This window comes from Rhipicephalus sanguineus, chromosome 2 (genome assembly GCF_013339695.2).
Source record: "Rhipicephalus sanguineus isolate Rsan-2018 chromosome 2, BIME_Rsan_1.4, whole genome shotgun sequence".
Lineage (NCBI taxonomy): Eukaryota > Metazoa > Arthropoda > Arachnida > Ixodida > Ixodidae > Rhipicephalus > Rhipicephalus sanguineus.
Window position 1 is genome coordinate 140042545 of NC_051177.1, and position 24084 is coordinate 140066628.

Sequence of the window (24084 nt, forward strand, 5' to 3'; positions counted from 1 at the left end):
TACTAAAGTCCCTAGATTTTTCCTTTTATCTAGGGACTTTAGGTCGTACGAGCCAACAAACCACTTTCGCCTTACACGTCCGCACATTTCAAGCTTGTTAAGCGGGTCATTGTCACTTTGTACTTCAAGAATGCCCTCAGAAAGTCTTGCTGCCGCGTGGTGGGCGCAAGTTTTGAGCAGCAAACTCAACGTTCGTCTTCGGCAGGATATCCCAAACATGTGCTGGTCTCTATCGCGGAACGAATTTTAAGAGAAGTGCGACCCAGCGCGCAAAGACGGCAGCTGATGCCGCTTCCGGCAAGCGCCCCAAAGTTGGTGTTGTAATAATATCTGGGGTTTAACGTCCCAAAACAACATTACGATTATGAGGGACGCCGTGGTGGAGGGCTCCGGAAATTTCGGCCACCTGGGGTTGCACCTAAATGTAAGTACACGGGCCTCGAACATTCTCGCCTCCACCGAAAATGCAAAAGTAGGTGTTGTACCCTACATGCACGGGATATCCCATAGCTTAAAGAAGGTAGCCTAGAAGGCAAACGTAAGGGTTGTATTCTCGGTTCCCAACAAGCTCGGGAAGCTATGGAGGCTGACGGATCCAAATGCCGTCCCGCTCCGGCCAGAGAAGTGCACTAAGCGGCACCGAAACAAGTTCGTTGAGTGTGCCGAACGTGTGGTGTGCCGCCTCCCACTTTCGCGTGGGAAGCAACTACTGTGTACAAAGCCGTTGTAATTGGTGACTTAAAAAATCTCGCCCGTATTTCTTAGGCAAAGCAGCACAAAATGTTACCATTCGCTCAAGTGCTGCTAGCCGAAACAACGCGCGCGCGCGCGCGCGCGCGCGCGCGTGTGTGTGTGTGTGTGTGTGTGTGTGTGTGTGTGTGTGTGTGTGTGTGTGTGTAATCATCTTCGTTTCGACAAATTTTAGCAATGTGGCTCTTATGTTGCTCTGAAATGACACTGGAAAGAAATAAACCACAGTCTTGTTTTTTTTTCTTCGCACTGTTCTATTTTCGAAAACCGCAGGACCAGGAAAACTATATATCCACCTCAATTTTGGGGAGAACTTGTGCAAAAACGGAACAGTGAAGCTAGCAAACGCGAACGCGCCTTTGTTTTTTCGCCCTTGTGCATTGGTAACAGCTTGATGAAGGATAGCCGGTTCATAATTAGAGCAGAGAATAAAACAGCGCGAGGAGAACAGTGACAACAAAGCAACGAAGCTCTTGTCCTATGGTCTTCGTTGCCTTGTTGTCCTTGTTCTCGTCGTGGTGTTTCATCATCTGCCCTTGTGCAGCTCACCCCAAAAATCGTTTACAAGAAGCCCAGCTTAAAATCCGTTTTCAGGGGGACTCGCCCGTTTTCGGGTGGTTTTCATGCCAAACTCGGGTTGGCATGAATTAGTCCATGCTGGTTGTGTCGTTTATAAACGCCTCTCTCATGCACACACGTTTTGAAGCAGGGCGACTAATTCGACTTTTTTGTTGCGTTTATTTTCATACCGAGGTCGCAGAAGTTCTCGTCGTAAATGTTCTGCGCGATCATGGTGCCATTTCTTTTCACCATTCTGAAAGCATGGCGCACTAATTTATTTTCAACCTTTCATTTTCTCGACCATCTGGGTATTACCGTTGACCAAAAGGATGGCTTTCTTGGCCAGTATCTTGAAAAAACGTGCTCTACACCATCTCCACCGACCCCGCGAGATCACGGCCCGCAGTTAAATATGACGCTAGAGCAAGCGCAGCGCGAAGTTAGCGTGCAAGCATGCTCACATGAGCACCGCGAGCAAGAGCACGCGCGCTGCTGCTCAGCACGGCGCCGGAGGAGAACGCCTGGAGAAACGAGAGGGGGAGAGAGAGAAAGCACGCGCGCGCGTGCAGCGAGACAGAACGCACGCAGCCACAACGTAAACAAACCGGCGGCGGAGCGCCGTGCGCGACCGCATAACGAGGTTTCCGAAAAAGGGTGCGCTTTTCAGAAAGGCGCAGCAGCGCCCCCTGGCCCAGGTTTTCTCGTCTGTATATATAGTATGCGTGTTGCACGTACGCAGTGGACGTACGTACGCATTGCGCCACGTCCTCCCACTTGTCCTTTATTCGTCGTCTTTTGAATTGAATACAACCCAAACCAAGTCGTGCGTGCGCACTCTGCAGTCGGTATTGCATTACCGTACTTACCGCACGGTAAACAGGCAATACTTGTTTGTAACGAGACCCTACAACAGGGTCTCGTTGCAAACAAGACCCGCCTATTGTCCATATGCTTCGCCTCACTATCGTCTCGTCATCGCGAGCGTTTGGGTCGCCAGGATGGTGCCCTTGCTGCTCCAGGTAACAACCGTAGCGAACACGACGAAAAATGGTCGCCAGCACCATCACCAGCGTTATATACCGCTCCACTTTGAACCTGGTATGCTTTTCATGATCATCATGTCAGCAGTTACGAACTCGCAATGCGGATACTTTAGAAAATGTTAAAGCTGAAAGTGCTGGCATCGTCATCTCCATTGCCATCATTCTATCGTCGTATACCAGTGGCGTAGCCAGGGGATGGCACACCATGCCCCCTCCCCCCCGCCTCCCTCCCGATTTTTTTTTTTTTGCCATAGCATACAGAGCACAAAATGACACTCGACCACATCTGTCTGCCCGGCCCTCACTTCGGATCAAGGAGGTGCCTGCCCGAAAAAAATTTCTGCCTACACCCCTGCCTAGCTGTCGTCGTCACGTTGTCATACCGCCTACCAATTTAGGCCGATGATAAATTGGGGCACCGTAATAAAACGCCGTTACCGCCCCCACAGCACACTTCGGGTGTCATGATCATACTCATTATCATCATCCTGACTGTTGTATTGCTGTGTAACTTGGATTGCTGGTGTTTACACAAGTTATTTGTGCGAAACACTGAGCGCGAAGTAACATATATTCATGTTAAAAAAAATCTATGGTGTCGTAACTGATGTTTCTGAAACTGTTTCTGAAAGTCGTCGTGAAAGGTACTTTGCGAGCTCACGTTGGGAAGCAACATGTGATAATGTAGAGTTGGATACAGTGTTTTGTAAAATTACATTAAAAGAAAATGTGCCCAAAATATAAATTATTTTCACAAAATTGTACAGTTTGTATGAAGCATGATAAACGGAAATGTAAGCGCGGTTTATCGTATTGCTTGCAACTCGCGCATATTCCCCCCCTCCCCCCGGTGTCGGCTGATCACTACGGTATATACAGTGATCACGTATACACAAGAATGATGCACTCACACACACACATATATACAGGAAAGAGTGGTTCATAATGTTTCGTTCAGGTCCGTAGTTCTTAAAAATACCAACATCGTTGTCGTGTTGCGTATCGCGCAGGCAGGCGCTGCTTTGCCACGGGCCGAGGAGGTGTCGCAACTTCAAGCTCAAACAGGGTTGCAAATGGGCCGCCCCTCAGGATCCGTCTCTCTGCGTACTCACGAGAAAATTCACACAGGAGGTGCTTTAAGTGTTCGCCAGCATTAGCTGTTGTGCACATGGGCCAACATGACTGTTTAATCTTCTACTCGAGGTAGTTTGTATAAGCATCGTCGAGTCTCAGCCGGTAAAGGCACTTTTCATCTTGTCTGGTTAGTCCTTGTGGCATATAAAAGCTACACGACGGGTCGATTCTCTGCAGATGCCCGTACTGCTTACTTGCAACATGGCATATGGTATACAGGGTGTTTCAAGAAATGTGTCCGAAAATCCTCTAAAATCAGGGAAATGCGATATTTGCTCGCTGCCTTTACAATTGCTACTTCTGTAGCGACGGGCATCTTAAGATGGTTAAATGCATCGTTTGGGACAGTAATTAGGAAAGTTACACTAATTAACTTTTTAATAATGGAGTTAAGCGGTTATGTCAAATAGGAGAATTGAAGTTCTTTATGCGAAGCACCCATCGCAGCTTTGAGATAAAGAAAAAGCGAGCTCTATTAATTATTGCAGCGTAATGAAATTCAACCGATTTGAACGGCGAAACAGAAACCGAAGCACCGATGAGCGCAACAAGCAGACGACCAGAATGACGTCACTGTTCAAGACAACGAGTGCAGAGGTGTAGTTCTTCAGCGTTCGTTAATGTATGTGCGCTATGCGTGCTGTAATAGCAAGCGCAGCCCGCACACCAGCGCAACGAAGTCGGCTGATGCTCGATATAACGACGCTCACTCATTCTGGACGTCTCAGAAGAATATTAGGGAGCCTACATGACCGCGAAAACGGCCGTTCATGTAGGCTCCCTAAAGAATATGGTAGTTGAGCGCTCCTGCGTTTCGGTTTCGGTTTCGCCGCTGCATTTGGTTCAATTTCATTACTTCGCAATTATTACTAGAGGCCGCTTTTTCGAAACCTCAAAGCTGCAATGGGTTCTTCGCATGAAGGACTTGAATTCTCCCATTTGACTTAACCACCTACCTCCACGTATTAAAAAGTTAATCAATCTAACTTTCATAATTAGTGTCCCAAATGATGTCTTTAGCTATCTTAAGATGCCTGCGACTACAAAAGAAGTAATTGTGAAGGCGTCGAACAGATATCGCATCTTCCTGATTTTTGAGCATTTTCGGACACATTTCTTGGAACACCCTGTATAATTCTAACCACTGAAATGTCGTGAGTGCTAAAAGGAATAATGACTCTGTATGATATATTTTTACGCGCATAATATTTGCTTAGCAGCGTAGTTATTAAATGCGAAGCATTTCTTAGCGAACTTCTGCGACTTTGAGCTCTCCTGGCCGTTTCGTTAATGAGATGTATACCAAAATTGGTATGACACAACATGACCATATTACGAACATAAATGCTAGGTCATAACATGGCATTATTTACATGCCACGGTCTTGGGGCTCTTGCGGCCGTTTCGTTAATTCTATATATACCAAAATTGGTATGGCGTGACAATAGTGTATGGCGAACAAAAGTGGCAGGTCCTAATGTGCAAATCATGACAAGCATGTCATGTGCAGCATGATTTACATTATATGGCCCGTGGCCGTTTAAATGAATGGATACATACCAAAACTGGTATGATGAGACATTTCTGTATGACCAACATAACTAACACGTGGTAACATGAAAATCATGACATGCGAGTAATGTACGACATGATTTATATGCTACGCTCATGGTGGCCGTTTAAATGAATGGATACATACCAAACCTGGTATGATGAGACACTTCTGTATCACGAACATACGTGACAAATGGTAACATGAAAATCATGATATGCAAATCATGTACGACATGATTTACATGCTACGCTCATGGTGTCCTCGCGGCCATTTCGCTCGCTTGATATACACCAAAATTGGTGTTGCGCGACGAGACTGTATGATGAACGTAAGTCAGAAGTGATAACGTGAAAAACATGACATGCAAGTCATGTACGACATGGTTTACATGCCACACTCAGTGACCGATCGTTGCCGTTTCGCTCACCTGATCTGCATCAAAATTGGTATTGTGCGACGAGACTTTATGATGAACGTAAATCAGAAGTGATAACGTGAAAATCATGACATGCAAGTCATGTACGACATGATTTACATGCTACGCTCATGGTGCCCTCGCAGCCATTTTCGCTCGCTTGATATACACCAAAATTGGTGTTGCGCGACGAGACTGTATGATGAACGTAAGTCAGAAGTGATAACGTGAAAAACATGACATGCAAGTCATGTACGACATCGTTTACATGCCACACTCAGTGACCGATCGTTGCCGTTTCGCTCACCTGATCTGCATCAAAATTGGTATTGTGCGACGAGACTTTATGATGAACGTAAATCAGAAGTGATAACGTGAAAATCATGACATGCAAGTCATGTACGACATGATTTACATGCTACGCTCATGGTGCCCTCGCAGCCATTTTCGCTCGCTTGATATACACCAAAATTGGTGTTGCGCGACGAGACTGTATGATGAACGTAAGTCAGAAGTGATAACGTGAAAAACATGACATGCAAGTCATGTACGACATCGTTTACATGCCACACTCAGTGACCGATCGCTGCCGTTTCGCTCGCCTGATCTGCATCAAAATTGGTATTGTGCGACGAGACTTTATGGTGAAAGTAAATCAGAAGTGATAACGCGAAAATCATGACACACAAGTCATGTACGACATGAATTACATGCCACGCTCATTGTCCGATCGTTGCCGTTTCGCTAGCGTGATATGCATCGAAATTGGTATTTCGCGACGCGACTGTATGATGAACGTAAATGAGAGTTGGAAACTTGGAAATCATGACAGGCAAGTCATGTACGACGTAATTTACATGCCACGCTCATGGTGCCCACTCGGCCATTTCGCTCGCTTGATATACACCAAAAGTGATATTGCGCGACGAGACTGTATGACAAACATAAATGAGAGGTGGTAACATGAATATCGTGACATGCATGTCATGTACGACATGATTGACATGACACTGTCATGGTGCGCTTCCAGCCGTTTTGTTAACTGGATATATACCTATGGCATGACACTTGTGCGTCATGAACATAAATGACAGGTCATGCATTGTATATTCCAGAATATACGTTTCATTAGCATGGCATATACCGGATTGTAGATGCATGCATGCATGTCAAACATGCGACATATAGTGAACTAGATGCCATGGCATGATTGACTTCACTTGTCTCCAAGACGAACAAGGCGGTCTACCAGCTCTCTGCCGGCTGCTTCGCATTACATCGATTCCCACAGTGCGTGGGATCTGCCGTATTTTTTTCATTGCAATATTTTATGCGCATTCAGTGCCGTTGCTCTATAGTTCTGTTTTTATAGCTATGTAATGGTGCGCGGTTCGCTCGTGTACATACGTGTAGCTTTCGTGTTTTTGTCACGGGCCCATCCACGTTTAGTGCTGACACTATAACGAAGGAATTCGCCATAAACTTTGGGACGAATCGTCTAGGTATACAATTTTCTGTTACGGAGAGTGAAATTGATGAAATCAAGATACTGAATGGAAAAAAAAAAAAACCTCGCAGGTGTACCTTGACGGCGAGCTTCTGCTCCCTGCGCGCACAATCACAGATGGCTCTGACATAGACGCACACGTGGTGCTGGGCACCGAAGACGACTTGACCTACTGCCCGTTCGTGTTCTACGAGTCGCACTACACCATGCCCAATGTGGAAGCGGTCTTTAAGGTAAGCCCTAGCTCGCTCTTTCCTCTATATCTTCTTTCTCTCGCTGAGCCATGGTGGCGGTAAGAGACAAAAAGACATGCCCTAGATTTTTTAGGGGTGATGATTATGTTTGTTTGGTGTTTACGTTTGGCCGAGCTGGGCGCTGGGCCGACTCAAGAAATACGCGACCGGACGAAGAACAAGCTCTAATACGGCATACTTGCCGAAAAGAACAGGTACAAAGTCATGCGTGCATGGCGTGGTCTGCTTTCCTTTTTAAAGCATCGCCGTGACGAGAGCAGAGGGAAACACAATCGCTTCGCCGATAACGCTCATGCCCGACGGCGTCTTGTCACGCCGAGCATCTTAGCCCGCCTTCGGAGCTGGCTGAAAACGAGTCCACGTGCACAAGCGCAACATCGGATGCGCCTCGTAACAGGTCGGCGAAATTTCGTCACTTGATCTGTGTTGCTTTTATGGCGCTAGCACATAGCGACATTAAAGAGGCCTTGCAACACTTTTCCAAGTAGCCATGGAACGGCTTCACTAAAGGAGCTGATTGCCTCACGAGTCGACCGCCGAAAAAAATTTTTAGAATCCGTCCAGTACGAGCGGAGTTACAAAGATTTGTCGCACGCTGTAATCGCTTTCTCTCTTCTCTCGTCCCGACGAAAGCGCTGGAAGCTAAGCAGGGAGGGATGGCACGGGGGAAGAAGGTACGTCACGCGCGGGCAAGTGGAGGCCTCCCCCGGTGCCGCAGTAACTACCGAGCGCGCCTTGTTAGAACCAGCCAATAGCGCGGAACTTGAGTCAATGATGCGGTGATATTGAGTAAATAGCATCATTTGTCGAGGGAAGAGGAATCGATTTTTAGCTGACTGAGAATTTATTGTAAATCCCAGGCCACGTGCTGCGCTATAATGTTTCGCTCGCGTGTTTTCGGGAGCCGCGACTACCGATCGGCAGCGTTTTCTGATCATGCTGAAAAAGTGTTGCAGGGCCCCTTTATATTCCTTGCGGAGCACTGCAGTTTGACCACCGAGTGGGGTTCGAAATACAAAGAACAAAATCGAAAAAGAAAAGAACACGCAAAAGTAAAACAACGTAACGAAAGGGAGATTTTAAGGGTAGATATGATAGATAGGAGCTTAAGTTTACTACAGAAAATTGCCTGCTAACCATCTCATAGTCGATTAAAATGATTTGAATGGGGATATGTGTATATGGAAACTAAACAAACGAGCACACTGGTTCGCCCTAAGTGAATATAAGAAATTGGCGTTCGGCGAGTGCGTAGTACCGGAACAATCGGTTACGTAGTAAGCGTTGATTAGTTAGTTACTTCAGTGCTTATTAGGGGATATTCATAATGCTTGGTGCTCCGGCAACACTGGGTGCGTCCGCCATTTTTTGCTGGGTGCAGTCAGCTGCAGTTGCGGAATCGTCTGCCGGCGTCTCCGTGAGGAGAGGCCACAGGGAGACTGCGCAGCGATCGTTGGCGGAGCTCTTCGACCAAGCAAAAGCGGCTCTTTCTTTCGTCATCCAGTGCCGAACGGTCAGCAGACCTCACTGTGCTGCCACAAATCGACGAGAACACAATATCGGAGTTCTGCGCGCTTAAAAACTCATACAGACGGCAGCTGCAAGAGGCGCACCCCTTAGCAAAGTGGAACTGATGTTCTCTGGTGGCGTGCGCTTCCGATCTGAGGTAGGCGTTCAAGAAAAGTGTTTGTTGCAGAGGAGATATGACTATCGAACTTGTAAGATAACCTTGTACTGCAATACATCTCCATTGTATTTCCCACTGCGATTATATACACGCGCAATAAACACTCGTCAGATATCGTCACCACGTTGTTTCTGCGCGACCTGTGCAACGCTGTGCTGCTTTCCTCGGCTCATTTATTTGGCCACGGGTATCTCCACACCCTTCGCAATGGCGTGTGGCATCGTTTTTTTTTTTCGAGAGAAACAAGGCATGTGGACATGTGCATGAGCGGTGCGCCGCAACCCAAACAGAAATACGGATCGCGCTTTGAGAGCAGCCAGAGTATACGTAATGCTCTTTTACTTCGCACTGGTTTATTATATTCCGTTGTGGTCGTAATCTATCGCGTGGATTTATACTGTCGCTATGGTTTTCTTGAACGCTATACGTGTTCGTTCATTGACATATATTTTTAAAATATTGCGCTCTTTGCTTTCGCATCCTACGGCGGCGTTACATTACCTTATACGCTATTGCGGCAGCATACGAGGGCCCGGGATCAGCGGAAAGATGAGTGCGATGGCCTACCTAGATTTACTGTACAGCTCTCTACGGGAGCAGAGCTGCGCACAGGTCCGCCATCTTCCACGTTAAGCAGGAAAGTCACTCCTGTCAAATGTAGGAGACGGCGCAGCTCAGCGGCTGCGTTTGCTTCTCGTTCGTTCATAACACGTCGCTGGTGCAAAGACTTTCGCTTCGAAGAAAAAAAAAAAAAGGAAACTCGAACAAACGATGAATTGAGATGAAACTGGTGCTGTAACTTGTTCGATGGAAGTAACTATCGGAAGCAATATTTTGTTTTAATTGTTTTAAATAGCAAATAGGGAAACTTCGACAGACACGATTCTGGATAACAAGTTCAGCGCAGTGCTCGCTTCACGTGGTTTTTGGCGCAGTGCTTCGAAAGATAAAGTAGGTGGCACGAGAAAATAATGAGTGGTGATAAAACAAGTGCTAAAGTATATCACTTTGTGTTTTACAAATAACGCAAGATAACGAGAATTTTAAGTAGATCTCGGTAGATGTGGCATAAAATAAGCATTACGTAACACAATTTTTATGTTACACAGTGCTCGCACTGTGTGATGCTGTTTTGGTAGACCAATGAGGTAAATATTCAAACATTCACTAGCACAGATTGTTATCTTTCGGTCCCGTCAGATTTTTGTCAGCGACTAGCCAGCTGTTAAAAGTGGGCTAGTAGCCATGCATAACCTGTTTTTTTTTTTTATCCCCTACTCTGGTCGCAAAAATATTATTATGAGACAGAAATGACGTACAGCGAAAATAGACAATGCAAAACACCACTGCAGCACGAACGAAAAACATTCATTAGATCTGCCAGACTTCTTGGGACAGCGATGACGCGGCGGTAAAGCAGTGGTGGTGGCGCTGCGGTCGCCAACATACGCGCAGCCCTGAAGTTGGCTTTCCCTCAAAAGCATGCTTTTCGCGCGCGCTTGGCGAATGGGGGCGTGAGCGGCGAGTTCCATCAAATACGCAACTATGCTACCTAAAGGTGGCGCACACGGTAACTCTAGGTCTACCTAGAGTTACTGCATATGCTAACTTTAGGTAGCAGAGTTGCGCATCTGTCTTCCAAACGCCGCTAGCAACCATGCGTTGCGGAGAAGCTGACGCTGGGGCCAAGTTTTGTATTTCTCGATGGCGCCGCTGCAGCGAACTGGGTTGACACTAGTCATTAACAATAAAGTAAATCACCGGTCTTCGACACGCCAAGCATGTCTACCGGTGACCCGGTAGGCATGTCGCCTGCAAAAACGGAGTGAGTCTTCGCGACATAGCCATGGTTGCTAGCCAGACCTATGCGCAACTCTGCTACCCAAAGGTAGCAAATACAGTAACTCTAGGTCTACCGAACAAACAGCTCCATCTACTGTATCGTCTTCGTAACTCTTAAAGGGGTCACGAACCACTTTTCCAAGTAATGATCTAATGACCTCAGTATCGGAGTTTACTCCCTCCCGAATTGATTGCCGCAAACATTGATTGCCGCAAACGGGGGTTTGGTGCACGCTCTCAGCGCTTTCTGTCTTTTCTCGGGCCGACGAGCGCACTGAAAGCTACACAGGGAGGGATGGCACGGGGGAAAGAAGTTACGTCAACGCGTGTTGTGAAACGCGATCGCTCTCCCGCTGTGATTCGCGTGCGCGAGCGTGGCTACCGTGTAAAGTTAAACTGAGGAGTGCGGCGCCGCCAAGTGGCGGCACCCCGTGGCAAGAAGCGCATCTGATCCGAACGCCGCTCTTGATTTATGTCGGCTATCGGCCAGTGAGGATGCTATGTCTTTTGCGACGCGGAGAAGCAGATACGCGACGTCAACCGGCAGACGCCCCGCCCACCGACGAGAGTGAGAACCGGTCTCTGTTTGAAAAGAGGGCGCCTGAGAAAGCAACAGCCTCGCGCTCCGCTTGTAGCCTTTACGCGGCGCGCACGACTGCAATATTTGGCTGAGCAGTTCATAGCCGTGTCAGCTTTCCGCAGGATGTTTTTTTTCAACAAGCCCAAGGGGTGCTTCATGACCCCTTTAACTCTAACGTGTTCGCTGCGCACACTGACTGAAGAAAGCAAAAGAAAAAGTCACAGTTTCGCCGCAAGGACAATGCAATGAATGCGACAGCAAGAAATTGGAATGTCACACGAAGAACGAGAAGCAGCTCGATTGTTGCAGCGCGCCGCTGAAGCACAAGGAAGGACGCCCGAAAAGAACGCACAGGCATACACAGGACAAGCGTGAATTAACTACTGTCACAGCTTGAGCAACGCGCTGCAAGTGTCGACAATGGAGAATCGACGCTCTTAGATATTTCTTTTTCTTTTAAACTGCGGTGCGTGGAGTGACCCCTCTGCGTCTCCTGCCACACAGGGGCGTCTGACGTAAGGTGTGACCGGTGTTCCTTTTCTTTTTTTTCCTTCCACATCACGTGTGGGTACAGAAAGGGGCCACATTGTCGTGCGCGTCTCAAGGGCAGTTCTCAAATTGAAAGAAAACGTAGGAGCGTTGCGTGATAGAAAACACGCTCAAGCTCCTCCGAGCTTTGCTTACCGCAAGCGGTAATTCGTGTATTAGATGCGAAGCAGCTTATGGCGAAGTTCAATCCGGTGGTGTGCGGCGTGACCACCCTTACTGCGCACGCTCAAACCCTCTCTCTCACTCTCCTTCTTTACACAGGTGTTCGGTCGCCTTCTCTCCTCTCCCCCACGTGATGCGCCAGCGCATGCCAGCGCCCTCTATTGTTTTTATAGGTGGCGTTGCGCATGCGCGTCACGTCCCCCTCTCTGTCCTCTCCCACGCTCCCCCCTCTCGCGCCTCATTCTCTCCTGCGACGAGTAGGCAGCAGCGACACTGGAGGCGTCGCTGCTGCCTACTCGTATACATGCACACATGCATACATGCAAACGAAAGCGCGAACATACATAAGGGGTGTGTTTGACCTTTAAGCTCGCCAATGACAATTTTCTTTGCATGCGTCGGGTCAACGCTGCCGGTGTTGGTTTTTCTTAACGCTCTCGCATGTAAATTACCAATGTCTATTCTCGCCGTTCCTGGGTATAAACTGTCAGACACTTGTGGCGCATACCCGTATACCAAGGTCCGTGGTATACAGTTATGTGCCACACGTGTCTGGAGGAAAGGGCTTGACGACGTACATGACAGGATTTTGATGTTATTCATGTCATGACCAGACAGTCATATTCGTCAAACCCTCTTACCCTTCCATGCCAATTTTGGTCTGCGCTAAGTTGAGGTGGCGATCACGAGAGCAACCAGACGTAGTCGGCTGGATAGATAGATAGATAGATAGATAGATAGATAGATAGATAGATAGATAGATAGATAGATAGATAGATAGATAGATAGATAGATAGATAGATAGATAGATAGATAGATAGATAGATAGATAGATAGAAACGCTCAAAGTGCCTTGGGTACTTAAAATCTTGGGTCCGAGTGAGAATCGAACCCAGGCAGTCTGCGTGGCAAGCAGATGCTGTACCACAGAGGCACGCTATTTCTTGAAACTTCTTCGGAAATAAAAAAAAACACTATTTAAATGTCATGTAGTGGAAGGAGTCTCCTTAACGCATGTAATATTGCGTGATAGAAGCGTAGAATGGCGCCAGCCGTAAAAACATGTGAATTGCTCAATGAGTGGGTGTTTTAAAGGTCCACCCATTACAAAGCGCTCTGACATATTTAATCATCATTGTCAGCAAAAGCATCAACAAAGTGAACAGCTGCGTAGGTCCGCGTGTTGCCTTACGGACGCGTAGTGGGCCCTTCGCTGTTTCGCAAAAGCAATAATTATGGAGTAGTGGGCACTTAAAGCTGTACTTGCAGTAGGCATTCTTGGATACTTTGAAACGGCCAATGTTACGCGCACAGTCGTTCGTTTCCTTACGGCATGGTTGAGGTATGCACCGAGAACCGAAGTGAGGCTAGCAGTTGAGAAGGCGATGCGCACAGGGCCCGATTACGCTATCGCGTTCTACTCTTGAAGGCGAAGCTCAAGCGTCCTTTAAGTTTTTGCTGTGGTGTGCTAAGGAAATGCTGTAATGAAGTGCCATGTTTTTATGCCGATGTGTAGCTGTGAACTTGTTGCTTTGTTTTACAGATTCCGGCATTCTTCAACAAAAACTTAGACTACTGTTTTCCTCACAAAAACCTTGAAGTTGCCGCGGGAGGCTACATACTTTGGTATGCGTCGTGGACGCCGGGAGCAGAGTGAGTGTTCAGATTTAGTAAACCAAGCACTTCCCCGTGCCGAAACGATTGGCCAGCGAAACTAATGAACACCATGTCAAGCGTTATCGCAAAGGGAATTCAGGAGCTGGACGGAGTTGGAGGGTGGCGCATGCACTCACTTACACCCTGAACAAGACGTGAAGCTTGAAACTAATTTCAGGTAAAAAAGTACGGTCACCACTATGAGGCCGACAAAAATGCAAGAAAAGCCTGACAGGGCGCCTGCTCCCAAGCACCTGAATTCGAGGAGAGTGTGGTGGGGGGCTAGTTGGTGAGACATGGTAAAAAACATAATATTACGCCTAGGAACAGGACACTGGAAAGAAGTGGACAGCACCAGCGGTGCTGTGAGAAAGAGTTGTCGCTCCAATAAATCAGTTGTTAGTCTGCGCTGGATATGTTCGCTTATTTCCCGTGTCCTGTTCGTAAGCGTAGTAGTAGTAGTAGTAGTAGTAGTAGTAGTAGTAGTAGTAGTAGTAGTAGTAGTAGTAGTAGTAGTAGTAGTAGTAGTAGTAGTAGTAGTAGTAAAACTTTATGGTGTACAGAAATCAGACAAGCTAGAACCCCAGTGCCCGGCAAGGAATATGGGGTGAAAAGTGTAGTCTGTCCGGCAGGGTGGTGCCCCTATTCAAAGGCCCCACTGGCACGAGCCATCCGTTCGGCTCTTTGGATCTGTCATAGCTGATCTTTCAGGACCGGGCTGGACAGCAGCGCCTCCCATTCGTCCCATGTGCCATTTGTGTCGTGTTCTTCTCCGTGCTCCGCACACTCCCACGTGACGTGAGAAAGTGTTGGTGCTGCTCCACACCACGGACATATGTCTCATACCCGTGAGGTATATCAGGTAAAGAGTGTGCAGATTTATGTGTGTTCGTCTGTAGTCTTCGTAGCACGGTCGCCTCCGCAGCGCTGAGTTTGCCATGTGGGGGTGGATAGATCTGTATATTTTCTCTATAGTATCTTAGAATCGTTGCGTAGCAAGGGTCTCGGGGGTAGGGTCCTCTATTGCAGAGTATGGTGTGGCTTGGTGATGTGTAAAGCCACGAGCCGCCTCGTCCGCATGCAGGTTCCCAGTCACGCCCTCGTGCGCCGTTGCCCAGGCCACAGTCTGGACGTATTTCACATTGGGGTCCCATCCAGTCCCAAACAATATCCGGAGCGCCTGTGCCCCAATTTTCCCCTTTAGATAGTTTCTGCAAGCCTTTTTGTGAGTCAGTAATAATGGTTAATAGAGCGTTTCGCGCCCATCCCTCTTTTATTGCAAGGGCTATGGCGACCTCTTTCGCTTCTGTTGTCGAGGCTCGATCTATTGAAGCACAGGCTGTAATTTTCCCTCTACGGTCTGTGATTACAGACACAGCCTTCCTTGCATCGGTCTGATAAGGCACAGCGTCAGTGGATCACACCGTGTTCATATATTTTGTCATTTTGTCAATGTATTCCGCCCTGGCATTTCTTTTCCCAGCATGCAGAGTAGGATCCATGTTCTTTGGTATTGGCGATACCGTGTACCATTCTCTGAGTTCGTTTGGTACCTCTTTAGTTTCTTGATGTTTTTGTATTAATGCATCGTGCCCTAGTTTTGTTAGGACTGCTGTGCCAGTTGGAGTCTGGAGAAGGCGATTTTCTTGTGCTTGTAGCTGTGCCTCAATTAGCGCAGTTTTATCACCCAAATTCACTACCAAAACTATAAACTACTCAGTGTTATGATTTCACAAAACAGACAATACTAGGTAAAAGTAGGTTGGGGAGTTAATGTTCTCTCTATAGAGAAGATGTATAGCCGACATAAAGCATTGTACAAATGAAGAAAATTCCGACTTTGCTAAAATTTAATTCCAAACAGGCGTTTCGGTGGGTGCGGGATGCGCCTTCTATTGGGCCGTTCCAGATGCTGAGGAACGCTAGAGAGAAGATAAAAGATGACGCGCCGATGCCGCCCGACATAAACGACCGAAGAAATTTAAGGCTGCAGCCGTATCCAACAAAAAATTTCTGAGCTTACGAATGACGAAGACAACTCCCCGGAGGAGGCTATGCGAGGAGTATGTGTTCGTTCATTCAATCATTCATTCCATTCAGCAATCGCCCACGACGCTAAGTAGCATTACAATGATAGGTAGGTCACGCGCAATTCATCTGCGACTAAGAGCAGTCTCAAAGCACAAAAACACTGCAATGGATCCACTTTGTTAGGCACTGTGTAAATGACTTCTTTAAGCTGTCGTTTCTTATTTATAAACGTTGCTCTGGTGCAATGACATCGACTTAAACTGGCTGAAAGAAGCGTAAGTCATGCTTTATTTATATTCTACATAATATGTAAAAATTTAAGTCTTGGCATGTACGGACGTTTCCTTAGTATCTACGAAGGCCGGAGTACAGTTAGAGCTAGACGCGTTGAAATTACTCGCACTATTTTTAAAGTCATAGACACCGCAGTTTCGCATTATTTCTACGTAGTTGTGGTGGTTCTTGGGCCCTCAGATGCAGGAAAACCAAGGCACGAACAAGAAACACATTTATTGACCTGACACACACAATTACACACAGAAAATTACACACGCTTTGTCTCACTGATCAATACAGATATCCCTAAGTCCTAACTTTTAGAGTTTTAACCACACGCGAGAGGATCGGCGCTTCCTGCCGTATAGGCCCGTCGAACGTCACTCACATACCGCAGTCAGGAAGCGGACAGGTGCGTGGTGCGAAGGTGCACGAACATACGACGGACGACCTGCTCGTCGCGGTACTCACAGGCCCACGCTGACGACGGCCGACTCGGACGTGGCACCACGGCCACGATCTCAGCTCCGGAAAAGGGTCCACTTGGACGTGGCGCCGAGGCCACGATCTCGGCTCCGGAACGGGGTCAGCTCGGGTTGCGCCGGAACCGCCTGGACGTGGCACCGAGACCACGATCTCGGCTCCTGGCCCGCACGCTCGTTCACCACAGGAACAGCTGCTAGGCCCGGCCCGTAACGCTTCCTCGTTCCCGGGACGCTCGTTCCTGGCCGCGCTCTTCCAGCCCGGCGACGTTCTCCAGCTCTCGAGCTTCGCGAGCGTCTCGCTCGCGCACACCGTCGTCGTCGTCTTTGGTTCGGCGTACTCTCTTGTGGCTTATAGTCTCTTTCAGTCTCTTACTACAGTAGTTTTGTGTACAAGGTCCCTAGCTATAGCGCATAAGCATATCGTATAACCAGGCGAAAATACTTTTAAACAATAGATATTCAGTATGTGAAGAAATCTCCTTCCTATTTGATCCTATTTGCATCTTACGAAACGCAACGTTTAACATGTTTTTGAGCTTATAGACTCGATACACGAATATTGGCACATGCTTTCCCCGAGGTACTGACATTACGGTACTGAGATTCAGCTCTCTTGCAGTTATTACTGCGAGAAAGTCAGAACCTGCTGATGCATTTGTATTCGGCTGTTGTTTACGGAGCGCCGACAGCAGCAGAAAGCGCGGAGTGGATTCGGGTCGCTACTTTCGCAGATACTGGAGCTGCCTAGAAGAATGCGAAAGTATATCAGATCTGCGAACCTTCACAGAAGTTGCCACAGTCGTTTAAAAAGTACAGACAGGATAGAAGTTCATGCGAACATGGATGCTTGAAGTGATGAAGAAGTGTCAAGCAGGGAATTTCGCTTGAGTCAACGATAACTGCATTACAATTCTGTGAACTGCGTAGATCATTCTTTATTCGCTCCAATCTCGTCAAGACCCCAGAAGTGCGTCCTCGCATGTAGCACGTACTGCATACAGACAAACATAATAATAACTGTTGGGGTTTAACGTCCGAAAGCCACGCTGGTTCAGTGCCTGCCGGCGGCAAGTTATCTTTTCGTCCTCTTTACTTTCTTGACATTTATATCTTAATTACTACAAATAAACATCCCCTATACTTTCCTTGGCATTATTGTCTGTTAGTTCTCGTTAATATTGTGTCTAACAAAGAAAAAAACGAGCCCTTAAATGTCATCTTCTCTCCTTCATTCATAGCGAGGGTCTCGTTCTGGCAGTCTTGATGCCTTCAGGTAGTATGCGAGGGATTGTTGGTCAGCTGCCAGGTCGTAAAAAAAATCACAAGCTACGTGACGCCAACAGGCAGAAAAAGAGTGTTCCACACTCACCGCCACGGCTGCTATCGACGCTAACACTCCTAAGTTTAAATGCATATATATACCCCATGAAGTGGACGGGAGGATGACCGCCGCTGTAGCTCACTGGTAGAGTATCGGACGCGTTATTTGAAGGTCGCAGGTTCGGTCCCTGCCGGCGGCAAGTTATCTTTTTGTCCACTTTACTTACTTCACATTTATATTTCAATTGCTACAAATAACATCCCCTATACTTTCCTTGTCATTATTGTCTGTTAGTTCTCATAACGTTTATATACATCATTCAACTTTCAGGATACACTCTCCCACGGAGAATACATCAGCTCCCACCGCAGTCCCTGGTCTGGAGGGTAAAGGGAAGAGCAGAGGACGTGAGATAGTCGAGCCTTTCAGAGGCGTACGGTGATGAGTGTTCTGAGTGCGTATTCACAGAGCGTGTCGTGTGGTTAGTCCTTAGGAGCACTTCAGGGTTCGCCGACCTTCAGGCGCCCTCCATATATGAAAGCGACAACGCGGTCATTGCTACAAGGTGATTTACAGACACCGTTTAAACGAGAAAGCTTTGTGAGAAAGGGCCGTAACATTTCCTTTTATCTTTAATTTGAGACACACGTCCGGCGCAGCGTTTTATCCCTTCAAAAAACGTCGAACCGTTATGTAGCGGCTTGTCGGTTGTAGTCGGCTTGTCGGTTGTTGTCGGCCAGCTATTTCCTATATATATAATGGCCACTTCCAATGTAGTCACTTGTGATACCGAAGCGAACCCCCTGTGGCGAGCCTGGTTGTGCGGCTGTGCGCAGGTCCCGGGAGAAGGCAGAAGGGGGACGGCTGTGCAACTAAAAAGACGCCGTATTCTTGTCTCTCCAGCAGTTTACTTTATCTAAATACATGTTGTTCTGCTAAAGTAACCGTTGTTTTTTCCAGTCTTGCCCTCGCGTCTCTCGGATCATCATTACATCTAACAAAGTTTTTGTTTCATTCTTTCAACGCACGGAATGCATTCATCATGGGGTGGGCAATCTCACTGATGCTAGTACAAACATGCAAATTAAATGGCTTTTACTTCGAATTGCATGTAGGACAGTGTCGATTAGATGTTCGAGAAAACTCACGGTGATATGAGAGACACCTTGCAACGACTATTGCAGCAACGTGTAATAAACTGATAAAATCGATCCAAGGTTAGGAGCGCTGCCCAATCCTTCGGCGCAATAATACGGTGAATTACAATATGGTTCATCTTCCGAGAGACCGTGATGTTTCGGCCCAATTGCAGCACTGTTGGTAACTCTCATCACTGGGTAGCTTCGGACCACTAACCTCGTGGATAACTTGAGCATATATGGTGACATATTGCTTAGTCGTGGGAAAAACTCAAATAAATTATCTTCAGACTTCGAGTAGCAGCATTGTTACAACGTAAGTAATGTTCAACGAACAAAAGTGTTTGTCGGCCACAAGCAGCGGGAAAAGGTAATTTAGGCTCATTGGATTGTTTCTTCCCACTGAGACAAACGAGTCGCTGTGCTTCGAATCTTTTTTATCATATTCTGACAAGCACAAATCTAGATGAAGTGGAAAGGGAGCGGAAAGGAAAACCGCGGGTTCGTTGGCTGTGCTAAGGAATCTCACGCACAGGAGTCAGTGTTGCTCGCCGATTTTAGTTTCCTCAAGTGTGCACGGTAATTGAAGGCGTGCTTGTGATAGCCGTGTGATGGGGCAACGGTGCATTGTCACGGACCCCTGCATAGCCTGAAGCTGTGTCGCGTAAATTGAGCTGCTTAATCGGCCTTGCCTTTTGTTTCAGTGTGGCAGCAGAAAACTATCGCGGTGACCGCTTTGCCGGTTCGGTGCGAAATCCTCAGCTGGGGGATTTGAGGCTGCTGCTGAAGGTCTACGAGAGCGGCTGTACCTTGTCGGACGCCAACGACTCAAGCAGTGTGCCATCGTTGGCGCGTAACGTCAAGAGCGTCGATTTGAACGGCGTGTTAGTGAGACCCAATCCAGTGTCCTTCTACGAGTTTAAAGCGGTGAGAGTCTAATCATTACTCATCTATTAGCCGTTGCATTTAACTGATTTTGCTCTCATGAGCGTAACCTGTGCTCATCGTGGCCAGCTTTCGCTGATATTTCTCACGGTGTCGCTGCTATTTCAGGCACGAATCTTACTAAAACTGTAAAACGTTGCTGGGTTGTGAGAGCGAAGGCTTGGAAGGAAGGACAAGACCAAACAAGAACAGATGTTTGGTTTTGTCCTTCCTTCCAAGCCTTCGCTCTCCCAACCCAGATATGTTGAACCAACTAGCCCAACAATTAATTATTTTGTAAAATGTCGTTGTTACTCTTTAGCGAGTGTCAATGGAGCGCGGCAGCCTATCGAAAACACCCTGTTCCACGAAATAGCGCTGCAAATACGATCCAATCCATAGCGACGCGTTGCTACACAGTATTGGAAACCGAGCTTTCGAAATGTTAAAAGCTTGGCTTAGTGGAGGAAAGAAATACGAATATTTCCTGCTCGAGAGCAAATAGTGGACTGTCCTTTGTTCGCACGTAAAAACAGTTCCGCTGCGTGGCGGCGTAGTGATCTCACTTCTGGGCTCGTTTTCCCACTACAAAGAAGAGAGAGCAATGCGAACTGAGGCACAACGAACCCGACAGCGGCAAAACTGGTCTTCCGAGAAGCGAGAAGGGTCTTTCCTGAAATTGCTAAAAGAACGCAGGAGTGTCAAGGTCACGTGATTCTGAAAAAAAATAAAGAGAAAGGAGCGACGGACTGTCTTTACATAAGCAAACTTCGCAGTTTAAAAGCATCAGTTCCTGTACCGGCGAATAAATGTGACCAATTCCGTTTACATTCTGTCGCTCTTCCATGTGAGCTAACCATGCATGCGCCTGACAGATTACAGCGCGAAGTCGATCTAAACGACGGCTATAATTGGCCCCAGCATAGGCCCAGCGAATCAACTCAGATTAGAATTTGCTCTACATAGCTTTTTTGCACATTGAAAAAAATTGAAAGTTTGTGAAGAAGCTTACCTTGCCAAGCTAAAAAAATTGGAGGACGCTTGAGCTTCGCCTTCAAGAGTAGAACGCGATAGCGTAATCGGGCCCCATGCGCATCGCCTTCTCAATCGCTAGCGTGACTTCGCTTTTCGGGGGACACCTAAATCGTGCCGCAAGGAAAACAACGTCAATGCACCTGTAAATTGGCCCTTTCAAGCTATCCAAGAATGCCTGCTGCAAGTAGTCTACAGTTGCGAAGTGCCCACTACGACATAGTTCTTCCTTGTGCGAGTTGGCGAGGTGCCCACTTGCGGCCGTAACGCAACGCGTGCGCCTGTACCGATGCACACGTTGTTGATGGAGTTGCTGATAACGATAAGTAATTGTGACTCTGTGTTTTGAAATTGGTTGGCCTTTACACCAACCAGTCGTTGCGCAATTCACTTGTTTAGGCGCCTGGTGTGATTGTACGCTTCTGCCAAACAATACTACATGTGTTCACGACACTCCTCGCGCCACATAACATTCACATTGTGTTTTTTTTTTCCCTAAGCAATTTCGAGCAGGGGCGTGGCTCTGGTGTAAAACACCTGCTTGCCACGAAGTGCTAGGTTCAGTTCCCACTCGAACCGAATATATATTTTTTATTTCTTTAGTTGCATCTATCTCGTATTTTCGCTCACGAACATCGCATATTTTTCGCTCACAACGAACGACCGCCAACGCCGACATCTGAATTTCTACAAAACGAGCTCTGTAACGCCATCGCGTTAAAATAATAAATAGCGCACGGAGAACAGAGTAGGAAGAAAACGCACATATACAGCGCTGTATCTGTGCATTTTCTTCCTTGTGTGTGTCCTTTCGCTAGACGTGTTTACTACTTCTCTTTGAATAGTCTTGTTTCTTCTCAGAAGAGGCCAGTGGGACGTGTCTTGCAGACGCATTTGCTATTTTTTTAACAAATCGGACAGGCTTGAAGCTCAAGAGGTACGCATCGCTCTTACCTGACCAGGTGACTCCCTTCCAATAACAAAGAAACAAACACCTCAAAACAGATATTTGTGCATCCTTGCCGTACACTCCAGTTGCCAAAGGTTTGTAAAAGTGGACGGCGTACCAGATGCCTTGTATATGCTTAAAGGCCAACTCCGGCGATTTTTTGGCCATGTCAAAGTAATGGTGCTTTTATGTTCCTGAGACGCTCCTGTTACGGGCCCGATAGCAGAAATACTCGGCAAATTGGAGAATAATTTCAAATAAGTAAAAAAGCGCAACACCGAAACCGAAACCCAACCGAATGTACTGTCTACGTATGACGTAGAGGTTGTTACGAACGAACCGGAAGTCGTGCAAGGCATGCCGGTCACGCCGGCGCGGAGTACGAAAACTGACAGCCGGGACGACCAGCGAAGTGCCGGCCAAACGAACGCTGTCTGTCGCCTTGTGCACAGCAGACGCTCGCTGTAGCGGCCGAAGCGCCGAAGTTAGCGGTGCCCTCGACTGCGTCACTTCCGCCGCCTTCCCAATACTGACGTCACAGACGCAATGTTGCCAATAATTGTGGGAAGCCAGGAGGGCGTTTGCAGACAATCTTTAAAATTCATTTGCAAACAATCTGCGCATGTCTCAAGCCTGTAATTTGGCATAAATGACGGAAACGTGCAAAGGAACGTACCCAGCGAATTTCATTGAGATCCATCGACCTCGAAAAATCGCCGGAGTTAGCCTTTAAACAAGTGATAAAGCTTTTTTTACTGCGTTTCGGTTCCTTGTAAGTATTGCTGTGGTGTGGAAGCGTTCGCGGAATGAACGTTTCATAAATAAGTCGACGAACAGGCTGGAGGATCGCGAGCTTACTATTTTTCTGAATTAAGGCTGCATATTTATTTTTTTGAAGCTAACTTATAATATAGAGCTAAAAGAATATATAATGTAATTAAAATTGATCGTGTTAGCTTGCGAGGGATATCAAACATATTAAGAGATTGTTTGTTTGCAGGTGACCGGACAAATAACTTATTAGCAGCCTAATTGGCGGAGGTGCACAGAAGCATCGGACGTATAGGGCATGGCCGAAGCAAGGTGTTCAGTTTCTTTAATAACGGCATGACCTGCGTTTCCTCCTTGTCTTATGCACTGATAATCGTACTCGCCTACGTTTCTGGCGTAAAAAAGCGGTTTTTTGTTCACATTTCTTTTCCTGACACCGAACACCGAGAGTGTGCTGAATAAACATTGCCAATCGTGAAGTTAGTGTTTCACTTTGGTTTTCCCATGTCCAATGTGTAGAGGCCCTTAGTAACGTGGACATTTGTAGAGTGTGTTTGCAGGAGTATTGCTGTGAAAACAGCTGCACTCTCAAAGGTCACTGCTGGGCACTTTGAGCAGCATTGAAATTCAATTGACTGAGTGGTCTTTTCGGGTATGGCATTGGTCACGATGGCGAGGCACCTGTCGCAAAAAACGTATTTAGTTAGAGTGAATAATAAAGTCTGGAGTTATTAATAATAATAATATAATAATAATAATAATAATAATAATAATAATAATAATAATAATAATAATAATAATAATAATAATAATAATAATAAAGTCGCGCTGCCGAAGCGGATCTCGAAGGCCACATGGAAAGAAGCGCGTTATTGAAATCTACTCCGCCAGGTGGTGCAGCGATACCAGCTGCTCACAGTGTTTCCCACTGCCATTTGGATTCAATAAAGTTTATTTCCCACTTTCAAAGAACTCAATCAATTTTCAGTGATTATCCTGACAGTTAGTGGGCTCTTAAGTAAAGCTATTCTCCGATATCACATGTCGAACCGGAACCATCGACTTCTATTTTACAGCGGAGCTATTATGGTCGAGGTTTGCCGTGTGTCGTAGATAGAAAACTATCATCAGCATGAACCGGCACGCGCACAATCAACGCCCAAGCACCCGTTGCAGATGGTTAACAAGAAAAGCTGAAACGTGCGGCCCGAAATCGGCGTTTGCCGCCCGTGTGTTCCCTTAATTTTTACTGGACCTGTGTGGTGAGTTCTGGGATTTGCCCAATTTCTGTGTCACATTGCTATAGGAGAGAGCAAGCATCGCCATGTATACTATGGTATAGTATAGTATAGTATGGTATAGTATAGTATATTTATTTATTTATTTTTTATTTACACTTCACCTACATAGCCGTAAGGCATTGCGTAGGGGAGGTACACATGGGTAATGACACAGTTAACA

General features: G+C 46.9%; 1 protein-coding gene across 1 annotated transcript in view; it reads left to right on the forward strand.

The window, feature by feature from the left end:
* LOC125757379 (uncharacterized) overlaps window positions 1-13696 on the forward strand; it is a 55238-nt gene extending 41542 nt beyond the window's left edge. The window contains exons 4-5 of the mRNA XM_049412932.1: window positions 7037-7198; window positions 13583-13696. Coding sequence (XP_049268889.1) covers window positions 7037-7198; window positions 13583-13696 — 276 coding nt within the window. The remainder of the gene's footprint in view (window positions 1-7036; window positions 7199-13582) is intronic.
* The last annotated feature ends 10388 nt before the right edge of the window (window positions 13697-24084 follow it).